This window comes from Pteropus alecto, unplaced genomic scaffold (assembly GCF_000325575.1).
Source record: "Pteropus alecto unplaced genomic scaffold, ASM32557v1 scaffold146, whole genome shotgun sequence".
Classification (NCBI taxonomy): Eukaryota; Metazoa; Chordata; class Mammalia; order Chiroptera; family Pteropodidae; genus Pteropus; species Pteropus alecto.
The window spans coordinates 23,372,651-23,391,287 of record NW_006442107.1 but is presented as its reverse complement, the minus strand read 5'-3'; the positions used below and the strand labels follow the sequence as shown (position 1 = coordinate 23,391,287).

Genomic DNA, 18,637 nt, shown 5'->3' with positions numbered 1-18,637 from the left:
TCTATAAATAGGTACAAGGGCACAGGATTTCCAGAAGTCACTCTGTCATCTTGATCTGGTTTATTCAGCACTGTATCTTTAGACATCCCTCCCAGCCCCACGCCCAGTTTTCAAAAAGACTGTAAACACGCGAATAGCAGTGAGATGCTCATGCCCAAAGCTACTAAATCAAGAAAAGCTGATCCAGGGAGTAAGGCCACGACAAGTCAGTTACCCGGGGGGTGGGCCTCCGTTTCCCAAGATGTAAAAGGGGGTTAAAAAGAAGCAACTTGCACTCTTCAGAAGACCAAGCTGACTTACATAAAGTACTAGGCCTGTTCCAGTTTGGTGTTTGACTGTTTCCTTTCTTTGCCTCCCCTTACACCTTCATCTTTAAATGAGAATTAGGTAAATAAAGCAGTAGGCTCTCTAAACAAATGTATAAACAGTTCATATGTATGGGACAGAATTAAGGTAAAAAAGTCAAGTTAAATGATATCGCTCTCTCTCTCTACCCACTTTCCTCCCTCCCTCTGATTCCACAACCTAAACCCAGAAATTAGACGACCACAGCTGAAATGAGCTCAAAACAAACCAAACCAGTAGCTCCCAGTTGCCATCCTCTTCTAGATCAGAGGGAAGAGTGCATGGCCGGAGAAAGAAATCGGAGAAGCGGGGAGCCCTCCGAGATTCCATCGTTAGACCAACTCCCCCGGGATCGGCTGGACCTGCGCCCCCTCGGAGGGCTGGGGTACCGGATCCGCTGCACGGCCCGCAGCCCTCCTGGACTCGCCCCATCTCCCACAGCCCACCCGGGTCACCGCCTGCCACTCACCTGCGCCGGGCACAGCAGCAACAGGAGGAGGCCCAGGGCCGGGCCGCGCGCACCCATGCTGCCGCGGCGCGGGGAGGCGAATCTCCACGGAGGACCGGCTCGCTCGGTCGCGCTCGGCTCGGCTCAGCTCGGCGTCACCAGCTCTCTCAGGACCCGGCACTCGCAGACAGAGGGAGCAGGCGCCAGCGGCGACAGGCTGCGCGCGCAGGTCAGGAAGGACGGCGGCGTCGGCTCCTCCTCCTCCTCCGAGGAGGAGGTACCGCCCGCGGCGCGCCCAGGGCCGGTTCTGAAGCGGGACAGGTGCGGGGCCAGACCCGGCTTTGCCACAACGACCTCCTGGTTTTCCAGCTCTGCACTTCTCCGCCCTGAGGCCCCTGGGGGCCCGGCGTGGGGTCGGGGACTCCCAGACCAGGGGGCAGCTGAACTTCTGGAATCCGGTCTGGGAGACGATTTCTGGAGTCGTACCAAAAGTGTGTTTTTTCACGCTTTAAACTAATTTCTCCCCTTTTTGTCTTCCTTCAGCAAAAGATGGTGGGCGAGGTTTTAGCAAATGGGAGTGCTTGGACCCTGTTTTCCCAAGTGAGACCTTGTTTCTCAGCGGAATACGTGTTTAATTAAGCCTGATTAGTACTCCAAGCAAGTTCTCCCAAACCCAGTCACCAGAAAGGAATCCGGGCTTGGGTACTTCTGGCCAAGCCAGGGGCAGTGTTGATGTAGCCTGACAGTATTGTTATCCGGCAGCGCGAGGGGTGGAGCGCGGCGGTGAGCGATGTCCCTGAGTCACCCTCGGTTTTCATTCGCTCAGCCCACGTTCGGAATAAAGCGCTAGAACCGCACCACCTACTGGCGGGGCCAAGCGTGGCAGAGAACCCGCGGGAAGTTTGTGAGATGGGACCGGGGCCCATTTTTAAGTTCCAGGTGAAGTCAAGTAACACGAAGATAAAGAAGTCTTCCTTCTTTGCCTTGCTGCTTCATCTTATAATCTTTTTTGGTTTTGCACTTATTTTTATTCTATGCATTTCTGGTAACGATTCCCCTCAGGTTCCAATAATTGAAACCCCTCATAAGCACCAGCCATTTCCATTTTGAAGTTAAAGAAGTGTAAGTAAGGATCTCTTCTCCCTACAGTGGATGCCAATTTACAGTGAAAAGACTAAATATCCATCTGCAGCAATGCTCAAACCCAGTCCTGGGTAGGGTCATGATGCAGGTGACGTTCCCATCCTTACTCAACAAACCGGCTGATTCAGTTACTGTTTTGCCTCCCCACCTCCTCAGCCCTCAGATGTCCACCTGTCTGGCAGGACACTGACACTCTAGGAATTTCCTCTTCAGTCCTAGATCTTCCATGGTGACCTCTTGGCCCTTATTCAACTATGCGCTCTCTGCTCCTGGTGATAAAGTAATATGCTTTAGGCAGGTGTACTCAAAGTGTAGTTACTGAAATAGCAGCATCACCATCACCTTGGGAACTTGTTACTTAATGCAAATTTATGGAAGTCCGCCCTGGACACACTGGATCTGAAACTCTTGGGATGAGCCCAGCCGTTTTCATTTTAACAAGCTCATCAGATAGTGCCAATGCACAAATTCAAGAACTTCAGCTGTAATGTATTCCCTGGATCCTGGCGGGTTAGTTATCCTTCCAATTTTAGCAAAGTTCATATGGAAAAACAACAACAACAAAAAATCTTTACAAAATAATTGACTTGAGTAAAGAAATTTCAAGCACATATGAAACATTTCTGGGATGGGCAGAAAATTTGATGCCCACAAATTATGTCTACAAAACAGTTACAAAAATCTTTTGTCCATATATTTTTTTCATATCCTGTCTTTTGTACAGTTTCAACAATGCTCCGAAGCCTTAGTTCTATTTTTAAATAAACTATTTTTAAGAGACATGTTTTATGCTGATAACGAAGTAATTCATGTTCATGGTAGAAACTTTGAAAATACATAAAAGTTTAGAGACCAGAAAAAAAAATCATGTATAATTCCACAATTATGGATAATCTGTGTCACATTGTGGTGTATTTTCTCCTTCTATGAAAATTGTTTTAACATGGTTGAGATCCAGAGACTTTTTGTTCGTTTATATAATAATACCACTATCATTATGTACAACATTCAACATTGATTGCATAATAATAAAGGTCAAAACAAGAGGGAAAATGAAATTATTAGGCATACACATCTTTTTGTGTGGTGTGTGTGTTTTAAGAAAAGATATAGGGATAAAAAGTTAAAAGAATTTATTTTCAAATAAGATACTTCAATCTGAAAATACATTTTAGTGCCATGTTACTGCCAATAAATGATTACTCTCAAAAGTTCAGGTAGTTCAGACGAGGGCAACACTTATGAAAACCACTGATTTCTTTAATGAAAATGCCAATAATACTGAAGAAAGCATTTTACTTTTTTCCTCTTTACATATTAGTCTTTCAATCTTTTATTTATTTTTAATTTTTTTATTTTTAAAAATTATAGTTCACATGCAATAGTATATTAATTTCAGGTGTATGACATAGTGATTAGACATTTATATAACTTACAAAGTGATCACCCCAATAAATCTAATACCCATCTGACATCATACACAGTTATCACAATATTATTGACTATATTCATTATACTATACTTTTACATCCTCATGACTATTTTGTAACTACCAATTTGTACTTTTTAATACCTTCCCCTTTACCAACTGTACCCAACCCCCCTCCCATCTGGCACCCCTCAAAATGTTCTCTGTATCTGTAAGTTTGTCTCTGTTTTGTTCTTTGTTTATTTTGTTTTTTAGATTCCATATGTAAGTGAAATCATATGGCATCTGTCTTTCTCTACCTGACTTATTCCACTGAGCACAATACCCTCTAGATCCATCTATGTTGTTGCAGATGTCGAGATTTCGTTTTTTTTCGTGGCCGAGTACTATTCCATTGTATATATGTACCATCTCTTCTTTATCTATTCATTCACTGATGGACACCCGGGTTGCCTCAGTATTTTGGCTATTGTAAATAATGCTGCAATGCACGTATGGATGTACATGTCCCTTCAAATTAATGTTTTGGATTTCTTTGAATAAATATCCAGAAATGGGAATACTGAATCCTTTGTCTCTTGTTATAGCCTTTGTTTTAAAGTCTATACTTTGTCTAGTGTAAATATTGTTACTCCAGCTTTTTTATTTGTTTCTATTTTTGTGAAATATCTTTTCCATCCCTTTACTTTCAGTCTCTGTGTGTGTGTTTCATCTGAAGTGAGTCTTTTGTAGGCAGTCTATGTAAGGGTCTTGTTTTCTTATCCATTCAGCCCCCCTATGTCTTTTGATTAGAGCATTTAATCCATTTACATTTAAAGTAATTGTTGATATGTAGTTATTGTCATCTTATTATTCACATTTTTGAGCTTTTTTCTTTCTTCTTCTTCTTTGTAAAAAAAGTCCCTTTAACATTTCTTGTAATACAGGTTTGGTGTTGATGAACTCCTTTAGCTTTTTCTTGTCTGAGAAGTCCTTTATCAGTCCTTTAATTCTAAAAGATAGCTTTGCTGGGTAGAGTAATCTTGATTTAAGTCCTTGTTTTTCATCACTTTGAATATTTTATGCCAATTCCTTCTGGCTTGCAAAGTTTCTGTTGAGAAGTCACTGACAGTCTTATAGGAACTCCCTTGTATTAAACTGGTTTTCTCTTGCTGCTTTTAAGATTCTCTCTTTGTTTTTAAACTTTGACATTTTAATTATGATGTGTCTTGGTGTGGGCCTTTTTGGGTTCATCTTGATTGAGATTCTCTGAGCTTCCTGGGCTTGTATGTCTCTTTTCTTCACTAGGTTAAGGAAGTTTTCCGTCATTATTTCTTCAAATAGGTTTTCAATTCCTTACTCTCTCTCTTCTCCTTCTAGTACCTCACTGATGCAAATGTTGTTATGTTTCTTGCTGTTCCAGAGGCCCCTTAAACTATTCTAATTTTTAAAAATTCTTTTTTCTTTTTGCTGTTCTGTTTTCTGCTACAGTATCTTCTAAATTGCCAATTTGAACCTCTGCTTCATCTAATATACTGTTGATGCCCTCAAATTTATTCTTTATTTCAGTTATTGTATTCTTCATTTCTGACTGGTTCTTTTTTATGTTTTCTATCTCCATTTTTTAGTTTCCTATCTCTTTGTTGAAGCTCTTGCTGAGGTCATTGAACATCCTTATAACCAGTGTTTTGAATTCTGCATCTGGTAGATTGCTGGTCTCCATTTTGTTTAGTTCTTCTGGAGCTTTGTTCTTTCATTTGGGACATGTTTCTTTTTCTCCTCATTTTGGCTGCCTCTCTGTGCTTGTTTCTATGTATTAGGTTAGGTTGCTATGTCTCTCAGTCTTAGTAGAGTAGCTTTATGTAGTAGTAGGTGTTGAGGGGGGCCCAGTGGCACAGTCTCCACGGTCACCTGAGCCAGGTGCTGCTGGAGTTTCCCTTGTATGGGTTGTGTGTGCTCTCCTGTTGTAGTTGAGCTTTGTTTGATGTTTGCACATCAATAGGAGGGACTGCCCCCCAGGCTGATTGGTCGTGAGGACTGGCTGTGACTACAGTGGCAGAGCTATTGTTTAGGGCTGACCCTACAGAGCAGGATTCTTTTTAGCAGGACTCTGGTGCCTGCCCGGTCTGTCCTTTGGATGTGTTGTCTGTGGAGGCACCTTGGTGGTGCTCCAGTGGATCCAGCTTGTGGGTCTTGCTGCCTTCTGAGAGGGGCCTTTCCACTGGCCAAGTTTAACTGCTGCCCTGTGCCCTGCCCAGGGCCACCTGGCATGAGCTGCAAAGCAATCTACAGATGTCTTCCACCTGTGCTAGACTTGGAGGTGCCTGGGAGAGGCTAAGCTACAAATCAAGGCTGGCTGCTCCTAGTGTCAGGCTTGGGGTTACTCGACAAGAGATATGGGGCATGCTGTCAGATGCAGCTTGTTTGGGGTTTGCGAAACTTTGAGAGATTTTAGGAAAGTCCAAAGCATGAGCCAAGAAAAGTCGTTTGTATGGAAAAGCCACTAGAAGCAGCTTAGGTGGGTCCAAAAGTTGAGTGGGTCAAAGTCTCTCATATGCATCTTTATAAATGTACAAAAACATCCTTCAGAAAACTTCTATGTATTTGAAAACATATATGTAAATACAACATATGGACTTTTTAAACAAGTGGGAACATACAGTATACAATTTGCAGCTTGCTTTTTACATTTAGTGATATGGTTTACACCTCATTATTTTTAATAGCACTATTGAATTTTATTATATGCCTGTAATATTTCTGAAGCTAGAACGATGTAGGCCGGAGCAGTGCTTAAGTCAATGAAATATATGGTTCACCAACCAATAAGTATTTCAATCAATAAGTATAAGTAACTCAAGTCTTAAAACTGCATTTCTGGTACAGTGAAGGGTTTGTGTGGTTCCAGTAATGCTGCATAAATTCACCTTACCTTTTCCACATGCTTCTTCCCATTCCTGAGCTGTGTGGATTCCACGAAGCTTTGCATCTTTCTGTGCCCTCTGCTTTCCTCATGATACTGCCTCATAGAAGTCTAAAAACTATTGAACATTTCCCTTAGGGAGAGAGGGGAGAATGTTGACCCAAGTCAAAATTCTTTTTACTTAGCAGACAGAAGGGTATTCATGTTAATAGTTTTTGATCCATTACATAATTTATTTAATCATCTCCTGTTGGACATTTGGTTTGCTACCTTTGTTCCTGGAAACAATGATGCAATAAACATCCCTGTACCTAAATCTTTGCAATCATATACAGATAGAACTATTGGAAAATTTTATATATTGTTGGATCAAAGGAAATATACATTTTATTTTTGATTACTGACAAATTGCCCTCCAAAGAGATTGCAATCTATACTTTTGCTAACAATATATGGAAGTACCTGATTCCATCTTCTTTGTCATTCTTTTCTGATGAGTGAAAAATGGCATCTATGATGTTACTTATTTTATAAAATATTGTGATGCTTTCATTTGTATTGTATTAATTATAAGTGTGATTAAGGATGTTTTCATATGATTTTATTTCTTTTTCTGTGCTCTTTATTTTTTATTTTTTTTGTATGACTTATAAAAACTCTATTTATTAAGAAAATTAACATGTCAGTCTAACATGTTTCAGATATCTTTACCAATTTACTATTTTCAGAAATAAAAATTATTAGAAACAAAAAGTTATTTCCAGTTTTAATAATTTCATGAAAACTATGATCCACCTGGAATTATTTTCCAGTAAGGAGTGAGGTAAGGATCCAGGTCCCCTCCTCTCCCCAGAGCCTGGGCAATCACATGGATTCCTGCTCTTCTTAAAGTTATTAATTTTCGTGTTGCCAAATCTAAGGGCAACTTGTTTGTTCTCATCTTGACCTGTTAGTAGCCTTCAAGACAGACGACCACACTGTCCAACATAAAACATATTCTTCTTTAACCTTTACTCTCCTGGGTAGCCTCACTGGCTAAGCATTCACTATATCGCATCTTCTAGACTAAGGATGTGATTTGATCAGCATATTCATGTTAATAAAATTTCATTACAACGAAATAACGTTGATTTCTTCTAACATATAGAAGCTTTTTTTTTTTGCTGCTGCTGATTTGGAAACTTCAGAGTAGACAGTGATTCAAGTGAGCAAAGAAAATGAAAGCCTATCTACTGGTGTGGTGGAGAGACTGTTCCATGGTCTGACCCATGTCTGTCCCAAAAGCTGGACCTCGGCCAGAATGTAGGTTGTTTTTTACCTGGTGATATCTAAGCCCGTTACTGATAGACCTGGCACTTCTTCACTTTGCTTACCTTTTTTTTTTTTTTTTGCTTTTTCTCCTTGTGTTAGTCAGCTCAGGCCGCCATAACAAAATACCATAGACTTGGTGGCTTAACAACAGGTGTTTATATCTCATGGTTCTGGAGGCTGAGCAGTGCAAGATCAAGGGGCCTACTAGTTCCATTTCTAGTGAGGACTCATTTCCTGGCTTGTAGAGGGCTGCCTTCTCACCATGTGCTCATGTGGTCTTTCCTTGGTACCTGTGTGTGCAGACAGATCTGTCTCTTTCTCTTTATATAAAGTCATCAATCCTGTCAGATTAAGGCCATACCCTCATTTAAACTCAGTTACCTCCTAAAAGCCCTAATTCTAAATACACTTACTTTGGAAGTTAGAGCTTCGACAGTGAATCTGGCAGGAGGAACATAATTCAGTCCATAGCACTCCTCCTTTTGCTCAGGGATGCATTATGACTTTTGTGGGCCCTAGGCACCTTTGCCTTTGGAGACCTTTTCTCCCTTAAAAAAAAAAGCCACTTAAAATTATATTTTATAACTGCATTGGTATAAAGACAAATATAATCCAAGCTGGCTTCATTAGTATATATTCATTATTATTATATTATCTTTATTCCAATTTTTAAATAAATTGAAATTAGAACATTTTCATGAGACTTTGAAAATGTCAGGGCCCTTAGGCACTGTGCCTACTATGCCAAATGGGGGAAGTTGGCCCTTTTTTTGCTGCTAGTGCCATAGAACTTCCTGTAGTATTCACAGACATTGTAAGTTTTGCTGCTAGACTGCCTCTCAAAAGGACCAGCGACTAGATTACACTCTAAAAGAATCACTTGTGGATAGTAGGAAGCTGGCTGATTCAACACAGGGAACAGGAGTAAATGACCAGCTCACACCTCTCTCCCTCTGTCAGACTACACATTGCCAACACATTGTGGTGAAATATAGGAGACCTTGAGTTAATGCTTCTGACAAACCCCTAGGGAGTTTCAGATGGAGCATTTTTGAGAACGTCTTTTTGGTAATAGACCTTTTTCTTATTAATATTTAACACATATATAAAGTATACAAAGCTTACATGTACAGTTTGATGAGTTTTTACATATTACATACTTATATTAGCTATCTATTAACTCATGACAAATTACCCCAAAATGTAATAAATTAGAAGAACAAACATTTCTTATATCACAGTTTGTGTCAGCCAGGGCTTTGCGTGGTTCTGGGTGGTTCTGACTCAGCTTCCCTCATGAGGTTGTAGTCAAGATGTCAGTCAGGCTACCTTCATGTGACAGTTTGACTGAGGCTGGAGGATCTGCTTCAGGGCCCTGCTGGCAGGAGTCCCCAGCTCTTCTCCATATGAGCTTCTCTATAGGGCTGCAGGAGTGTCCTCGAGGCCTGGCAGCTGGCTTCCTCCAGAGTGAGCCAGCCAAGAGAGATCAGGCAGAGCCATAATGGCTTTTATGATCTAGCTTCAAAAGTGACGTGCCATCACTTTTGCCTTATGCTATCGATAACACAGACCAGTCCTGATCCAGTGTAGGAGGGGAACTACACAAGGACAAGAATACCAGAGGAGGGGAGTGTTGGGGGCCTTCCTGGAGGCTTGTTACCACAGATCCTTGGAGCACATGTACATTTTCAGCACTCCAGTAGGCTCCCCCATGCCTTTTTACAGTCAATATCATCACTCTGCTCCTACCAAGAGCTAGCACTATTCTGACTTTTATCACCATCAATTGGTTTTGTTTGTTTTTGAACTTCGTGTAAATGGAATCATACTCTTTTGTGTCTGGTTTCACTCAACATTGTGAGATGTGTGGATGTGAGACTCACCCTCATTGTTCATAGCAGTAGTTCATCCTTTTGTTTTTTCACTGCTAAGTAATATTCCAAGGTATAAAAATACCATGGCAGACATTGGGCTTTTTTTCCAGTTTTGGCTATTATAAATAGAGTTGTTATGAACATTCACATGTATGTCTTGTTTGAAATATGCACTCAATTCTTTTGGGTTCTGCAATAGACTTTTAAAAGTCCATACTTAAATTAAGCAAGCTGAATTTCACAGGCATCTTCATTTAAAATAGCTTACAGCTACAACTCATGACTTTAGTGCCAGTGGTTATAATTGACGCAGAAATGGGGCATTGTTGGTCAGACTTATGGTAAAACATTATTCACCGCAGTAAGGGTACTTGACTTGTTGATTAATCCAGTCATGGGTTGCAGTGTAACTTCCACTCAGATACGATGCTGCTAGTGTGGGGATAACTTGAAACTTGGCAGTCAGCATTTCACACTGGCATTCCTTTCTCTGGAGGATTCAGTCACAGGACGCGATCTTTTTTGCCTGAGTTGGTTTTTGGTCTAATCTTTCCCAAATCAGGGAGTCTAACTCTTATAAACTGAAGACTTTCTTTCTAAGGCTATTCTTACAAGTCCAACTGAGAGAAGTGGGAATAATAACAGCCTTTCCCTCATTAAAAAGTAGAGAGCTAAATTGTAGTGAGGGACAGAAGAGACCAAAAATGGGAGAAGTAATTCGTTCTGTTGACAGAAATAAAGCTGACAAGGCATTTGAGAACTGAAGGTCTTTAATGAATTTCCCTCAATTGTTAAAACACGACTTCACTCACAGTTTAAAATTATCTTAAAGTATTTTAAGCTAAAAATAAGGGTAAGAACACCAGGAAAAGATTCTAAGAATTTCCAGACCCACTAATGCATAAATTATTTAACTGAAGGCTAAGTATAGTAGTCAAAGAGCCTGGAGAAAATACCTATTACTGGTTTTTATAACTATGTTCGATAGGTGAAGAAGAGTCAAGAGACTTCCTTGGGCCCTCAGCTAGAGGAATGTGAAATACATTATTCTAATTTTGCTCAGAGAGCACATCACTTGTTTTCTGGTTGTTTGTTTTCCTCCATTCTTTGAAGTACAGGCTACCACAAAGGCATAAGCTGATGTGGGACAATGGCATGAAAGACTCTAAAATAGTGTGGCTCTATTCACCTCAACCTGGCTCTATGCGCAAATTTTTTAGCATCTTGTCACAGTGAGATAAAACCCACTAATTAAACCAATTGACCTTGACCAGCATAGATAAATGTGTTTTTTTCTCATTTTACCAGGGAAGTAGTAAGACAGTGACCCACAGGCCCATCTACATTGCACTAGAGAGATCTTGCATCTCTATAATATGTCACAAAGTATTTTCTTTCTGACAAAGAAGAAGCAATGCATTCTGAGTGTTCCCAACAATTACTAGGAAGTGCTAAGAGTGGCTTCACAAACACAGTTCTACCTATCACAGCTAGAATCAAGACAACTATTTATTATAACTTAGCCTTAGCTCTAGGTCCTGACCAGACACCGGGACTAGTTACCTTTATCCACTCTAACACAGGCCTAGAATTCTTTGGTGACTGAACAAACTCACCAAGGGCAAAGTTGTGGAGCAGAAAGAACTCTGGGATTTGTCGGCCCTTATGCTACACGGCCACACTTCTTTACGAGGGTTGTTGCTCACTCTCCTCTCCTCGAGACTTTCTCCTTCCTAGAAACATGGTTTACTTCCCACTCCTGTCCATTTTATCTCTTTTTGTTGTTGTTGTTACCTTTCCTTCTTACTTCAAATTTTATTCTCGTTTTTTTTTCCTCTCACCAGTCTCCCTCCTTTATCCCATGACTCTATCGCTTCTACATCGCTCATGCTCCAAATCAGTAAGTCTTGTCCTAAACATTAAGCTGTTATTTACGACTGCCTTCTGGAATCAGTTTCACACATTCTTCAAAGGAAACATGTCCAAACTCTCTCTCTGTCCCCACCCCAAACTCTGCTGTTCTTTTCTTTTTCCTAGCACAGTTATTGGCACCATCCACCATGTAAATCTTTTGCATGGAAAAGAGTTAACACAGCAGAAACTGCTATCCTTAGAAAGTTTTGCTTATAAGGTTGGCCACTGGCTGGCATCTGGGGACTTGACTGGCAAACAGTTCCCTAAACTGATATAAAACTTTCCCTAAATGATAATGACTCAACATGCCTAAATTGTTTGTACAAATAATGTAGAAGTCTGAATTTTGATAAATGCTAGGCAGAGGGTGCCTATGAACCAGCTCCCAGTTAAAAGCCCAAATGAGTCTGTAATGAGCTTCCCCAGTAGACATCACTTTGCAATGTTGTCACAACTTATCGCTAGAGGAATTGAGCTCATCCTGTGTCAATCCACTGAGAGAGAACTCTTGGAAGTTTGCACCTGGTTCCCTCTACCTTCACTCCATTTCCCTTTCTCTTTGCTGATATTTCTATCTATCCTTTTGCTGTCATCTTAACTGTGAATATGATCTTATGATGAGCCTTGGGAGTTCTCCCAGCAAATCACCAAAACTGGGGGTGGTCTTAGGGGCCCCTGACACACCTTAGTATAATTCCTATCTTTTCCTCACTCTCTATGTTCAATTAATCACCAATTAGCATTAGCTCTACCTCTAAATATTTTGAAAAATATGTCCCGTATTCTCCACCCTCACGGCTTTCATGGTTCAACTGTGACTCCACCTGGGCACCACTCTCCCTGGCTTTCCCTCACTAAAAAAGCAAAACCCCAAGTTGGAGGGCAGCACCAACATTTGAGGGAGGTGATCCCTCTAAGTCAGTTTCCTCAGCTGCAAGGAGGGGATAATAATAGTGTCTATTTCATAGGATGGTTGTCAGGGGTAAACAAGAAAAGGCATATAAACTTGATGAGATTATCTGTAAAGTGCTCAGCACATAACAATCCATAATAAGCAGCAAAGGATAACTGCTGTTTCTACTGTTGCTATTAATCTGCAGATTCCACCAGGTCACTTCCTGTGAGGCTCAGCCAGTTCTAGCATCAAAACCGCTTTCTTGTGAAAGTAGGACCCCAGCTTCTCACTCCTAGAATCTGCAGTGTGGGCCTACCCCGAAATGCAGGTATCTCCATCAGATTCCAAGTAGCCTGGCATTTGGGGGTGCTCTTATCCTCTGACCAGGTATCCCAGGAGTGGGGTAATGATGAGACATAGCTTTCTTGTGGTTGCGGAGGGTGGATGGAGCAGGGGAGAAAGCCAGAATGGCCATGGAGCTCTCCAGAATCCTAATGTTACCACTGCAAATATCTGTTCCTTAAACAAGAAACTGTGTAAAACCATCAGCCTTTTTGTTTGTTTGTTTGTTTCCAGAAGAAAAAGCCACTGTAAAGGACAGAAGAGCCAGGAGCATCATAGACAATAAAAATAGAAATTAAGATGTTGAACACACACACAATAGATCAATATGTGAGGTGATGGATGTGTTAATTAACTAGATGGGGGGAATCCTTTCACAATGTATACAGGCATACCTTGAAGATATTGCAGGTTTGGTTCCAGACCACTGCAATAAAGTGAGTCAAAATCTTTTTTCTGGTGGAGGGTCTTGCCTTCAATTTGTAAAAAATGCAACGTCTGTGAAGTGCAATAAAATGAGGTATGCCTTTATCGAATCATCATGATGTACAACTAAGAGTTTCTATTTTTAGTATCTTCTATGACTATCTCAGGAATTTTTGTCTGATTGAAAACCTTTTGGGATCATTACAAAAGCTATCCACAGCAGAAATAATGAAATCATAGGTCCATATGTAACGTAAAGCTTACAGAGCTGAATTATTAACTCTAAAATTCCATTTTATTAAAACCACATAGAAATAACTTCTGATCAAAAACAAACAGGAAAAAGCAGCAAAGGCAAATTGGGTAGTATATTAACTTTATTTTGAATTATAACATGGATTATTTCATCAAACAAATGGATGTAACAAAAAATTTTTGTGGTTCAGTTAAGCAAATGATTTGCATAGGAATTGCTAGTTCTAAGTCTTAGGATACAGAGTCCATTGAATTGTGAATTAGATTAACATAACATAAGAATCGTCTCCCTGTGTGTAAAATAAATGCAATTTAACTTTAAATAACAGACTTTATTTTCAGTCTTTGGTGAGTGACTAATATAATCATATTCCCCGCTAAGGAGATAATTTCTTCTAGACCAAATGTGAGCCTTGTAAGCGAGAGACCCCTTACCTACAGTAAAGAAGCCTCCACTAAATGTTGTTAAAGCTACTGGATTCATTTTTAATGGCCTTAATATTGACCAAGAACATTGTCCACCTAAAATGATCTACTGACTAGGCCAAAGACAACATGTTTTAATAAAATACATTACGTTTGTGATTTCACCCCATTTTGTCTTTTGGAACTTTGTTATCAGTACCTATAATACTGTTTGGATTTATATCAGTGATGAGCAATCATTTTTGGCCTCAGAGCTGAGAAAAAAATGTAACGCATTTAAGGCCACATTATTTTCCTCTTCAAAATAAATATGGCTATATGAAATTCCTATGGAGGGGAAAATATGTATTTGTACAACTTTGCTGAATAAAAGAAAGTCAGTGAGGATTTGGCACTGCTTTTTAGCTACTAAAATGTTTATATGTGGGTGTTTTACAATGTAGATACAGCTTTCTAATTTTTTATTCTAAAATTAGATTGCAGATATGTCGCATAGCTAGTCAGGCTGTAGGTATCTCTGGGGGCTGTGGGTTGCTCATTATTGGTCTTGCTTGTGATATTAATCAAAATAAGCTGATTTTTATTGATCGATTATTTTATTAATCATAACAAACTTTAAAAGAATACTTTCTAATTTCAAAAATTATATTCCATTGTTTACTGACTTAAAGAAAATGCTTTTAGTATCACTGAAAATTGGTTAAAAAATCTTTTGAGTTTATATTTCCTCCATCTTAACATACCTTCACATAGAACACTGGCTGGAAACCAGAGCAGAACATAAATAAGAAAACAAAAGATGTGATAAATAACAGAAATATCAACAATACTTATTATGGTAGATTATAGAAAGAAGGTTTAATTTTTATGTGTGCAAGTAGGCACTGACTGAGGCATTTAGACACCATTGATTATAAAGTGCGTCGAATATAAATTTTGACACCCCCTTCTGACACACCCTTTTATTGAATTTTATAATTCAATAAAATCTAGGTTTCTTTCTTGGAATCAATCAGCTAAAGAACATGCATAGATGAACACTTATTAAATGCTAATAACAGTCTTTTATTACTTAAACTCCTGCAACAGTAATAACAACATATTGTACTTGCATATACCACATTTTATCCAAAGACCCCAAAGTCATTGTATGAAGCAACGTAGTGTTGGAAGGTCAAGATTCCACAGCATGTTAAATCTACTTAGTTATGGCACGGGAAATAGATTCCCAATAATAGAACCAAAACAAAAGCTCAATGAAACAAGCTTAAATTTCTTGTGGTTTTAATTTTCTGAATTTCCAAATTTGCCACTTGTATCTTACCATATCTAAAATCTGGACTCTAGGTAAAAATGATTTTTACATGTTAGGAATAAGATGAGGATCAGCTTACAAATGAATAATTTTTTTTAATAGTTCAACAGTCCATCTCTGAAAAGCACATGGTGGAATGTCAGAAGTGGCTTTTTATAACCTAACTTTACACATCCTTGAGTTTTAGTAACCATGGCTATGATCCTTGCGTAGAAGAGAACATTTTAAACTGCAATGACATAAAGATGTAGCTCCATTATAACGGAGCTATATCTTTTAGCACACTTACAGTTAACACAAAAGCAAAAGTGTGTTGATTCATTGACGGTCAGACTTTCAGTCTTTTATAGGTTTACAGTCTGTCTCCTTGCTTGAACCTCTTAGAAGATTTAACAATTCAAGTTTAACTGAGAGGCCCAAGTTAGTGTAATTTAAAATGAGTTTCTGTGGAATCCACAAAACTGCCAGGCCCCACTGGAGTGGGGTTATAGGCCAGCGTGAGAAGCCCGGGTAAGGAAGGAAAGGAGTCCCTGAGCTGTTCTGTTCTTGATTCAGGACACAAAGCACAGCTGTTCTTGGTCAGGGTCCCAGAGTGGGCATTTGGAGCATTTTCTTTCTTAAAAGAATTTCCAACACTATTTAAAAAGCAATTTCTTTTTGGACAATGTGGGTAAGGTTTCTACTTTTCAGTCAAATAGTAGTGCAACTCTTCCTGTGCCCTTCTTTATCTTGGAGGAGATGCAATATACGTTCATTTTTGGTTAATTCTGCTGGAAGTTTATTGGCCTGAAAGAAGAGAAGATAGGAATTAGGGAATTCTTACAGTTGGTGCGGTTTTAGGGACTCCAAAGGGGTGGCCCTGACTCAAACTTGACTTACTCCTTCACTGGTGAAAAACTTTACTGGACTCTCTGTTTTGTGTTAAATCATCAAAGGTCTGTTTAACATGTATAAATATGACCTGTTAGTCTCTTATCTCATTGTTAGGGTTATTTTTCTATCTAGCCATATCTTTTACTAGACTAATTTCCTGGAGGCCAGGGTCCATGTCTTATTAATCAGTGTATCATCATTTCTAGCACAATGCCTAGCATATCTAGTATATGCTCAATAAACAGTGGTAACATTAAATTTGATACCTTATATTTAAATAATTATATCTGGCAGCTTGTCTGCTATGGACTTGAGACTTGGGACTGGTGTCTTTTGATAAGAAAGCAGTTAGGAAACATCTAGGGCATGAGAGATATCTGAGAAAAAGCAGCTTCAGTGGCCTCTACTTTCCACCTGACCTGAATGTCCCACTGTATGCCTTTTCTTTTCACGCATGGCTGAGACACATTCCTTATGCATTTATTTAGTGAGCATGTCCCTACCACATGCAATAGACATTATGGGGCAGCGGTTCTCAAACTTTTTAGTCTCAGGACTTTTTTATATTCTTAAAAATTTTTGAGAACCCCAATAAGCTTTTATTTTTAACTTATTATAAGTGAAAACTGAAAAAAATTAAAAAATGTATTTATTAATTCATTCAAAGTAATAAATCCATTACAAGTTAACATAACTATTTATGAAAAAAAAAAAACCCAGAAATTTTCAATAACAAAAAGTTAGTGAGAAGAGTAGCATTGTGAACAGTTCTGCATATTTCTTTAAAGTATAGCTTAATGGAAGACAATTGGGTTCTCATATCTGGTCCTGCATCCAGTATGTTGTTTTGGTTTGAAGCATAGGAAGAAAATTCAGTTTCACGCAGATAGGTAGTTGGAAAAGAGAGAAGCATTTTAACAATCTTTTTAGATTATTGTAGATATTCTTCTTTGATGCTATACCAACACAGGGTAAGTGGTAGTTTCTTAAAGGGAATTGCAGGGTGGAATTGAAACCATATCAATGAACTTTTCATACTCTGTTACATTAAAATCATAGGTCTGTGTATTTATAGGTAGAATTTGTAACATCGTGCACTGGTCATTTAGAAAATATTGGTTGACTGAGTTATGCAGATATTCCTAATGTTGACATGTTTCATTATATAATATCAAGAGTACATTTATTAATATTACCACTGATTCATCAAAAAAGCCTTTTAGTATTAGGAGGCTGTCAGGTTCATGCGGTAGATATAAATCATCCTTTCAAGTAAAAATGGGGTTCCATGAAAAAAGTGGCGGGTTCACATTGCAATTCAAACAATTGCACAAGTGCTTTTCCTTAATAATTGTCACACTTCAGTGTACAGTGGAAGTGCTTTATGCATACTTCCCATTTTGTCACACAGAATATTAAGATTTCACAAAGTTAAAATTGTTTACTGCTTCATCAAAGACACTTGTAAGTAAAACTGGTATTTCTGTAAAATAATCTACAAAATTTGTAAAATAATTTACAAAGGTTTGTAAAATCACTTGCCAGTACAGTTTGATATGTACTAAGGTACCAACAGTTTTGCACACCATTGCTTCTGCATTGTTGGGGCAAATGTCAGCACAGGGAAAAAGGCAAATAACATCTGTGTATTAAGAATGTTGTTTTGACCTTAGACTTCCTGAAACGGCCTTGAGGACCCTCAATGGTCCACGAACCACACTTTGAGAACTATTGTTACAGATGAGTCAAAAGAATGTTGTTGGGATTTCAGCGGTGGAGAGGGGCATTAAAGGGTAGAAAGGCACTCAGAATGGGGGAGAGGGCTTGGATATAGATGTTACCTGTCCCACATTTTTTTCCCTCTGCAACCAAGCCTGGAATCCCAGCTGCTTTATCTGGGACCCTGACCATAGATGGAGGTCCTGCAGTTCCACCTTCTAGGCTGGATCCTGCTCCTTGACCCCTACCTGCTAGCTAGGACCTCACTTTGGAGGAATTATGTAAAGATTTGTGAGGAATTGTGAGTTTGTTATAAGTGGTCTGCTGTCCTATGGCTGCACCTCGGCCTGTCACAAAGGACCCCTGACGATGATGTGAGACTGAATCAATCAGACAGAAAATTGCTATGCTATTCTATGCTACTGTAAACCAGAGGTTCCTCCATGTGGCCAAATTCTACTATTAGCTTAGTTCCTGCAGGACCAGACATTGAAGAGCTCTAAGGCCTGGGCCTGCAGAAAAATGCTCCTGGTAAACATACCTAAGCTCCATCCAGTCTCAGAGTCCATTCAGGAATAACTAACTGTTTTGCATTGGTTATTGGTCCTCGGTCATCAGGCTGGCAGGTTGCCAGAGGACCCTTTACAGTCAGGAAGAAGAGGGGATCTGAGAAGCTGCACCTCTGTCCACAAGCTTGTCGGGTTACAGTGTGTGTGACAACAAGCTGTGTGATTATCTCCATGAATGTTCATATCCTTGATTATTAAAATAAGCTTTATACCCTCAAACTGTATTGTCAAGTTTTGGTCAATCACATTATTGCTTTGTGTGTCATCCAGATAGTTCTAAAAACCGGGTCTCCTTCCTCCTCTCTTCTAGTTGGACCCCACTGAATTCTCGAGTTGCTGAGGATGTAAGGACTGTTATGATAGCTAGTGCTCACCTAGCTCCTAAAGGCCATCTTATTCGTTAGGGAGTAGGACCATAGGTCCATATTCAGGATAGCACTGCATCAAACCA

General features: G+C 39.4%; 2 protein-coding genes across 3 annotated transcripts in view; both read right to left on the bottom strand.

Moving 5' to 3' along the window:
• NPC1 (NPC intracellular cholesterol transporter 1) overlaps positions 1–1,017 on the bottom strand; it is a 47,693-nt gene extending 46,676 nt beyond the window's left edge. Inside the window, exon 1 of one of the 2 annotated variants that reach the window (XM_006920027.3) lies at positions 815–1,017. In XM_006920027.3, coding sequence (XP_006920089.1) covers positions 815–871 — 57 coding nt within the window. In that variant the 5' untranslated portion in view covers positions 872–1,017. The remainder of the gene's footprint in view (positions 1–814) is intronic. The other variant, XM_006920028.3, reaches the window with a different exon arrangement.
• A 12,371-nt stretch (positions 1,018–13,388) lies between these two features.
• Positions 13,389–18,637, bottom strand: part of ANKRD29 (ankyrin repeat domain 29) — a 44,431-nt gene continuing 39,182 nt past the window's right edge. The window contains exon 11 of the mRNA XM_025038549.1: positions 13,389–15,811. Coding sequence (XP_024894317.1) covers positions 15,716–15,811 — 96 coding nt within the window. The 3' untranslated portion in view covers positions 13,389–15,715. The remainder of the gene's footprint in view (positions 15,812–18,637) is intronic.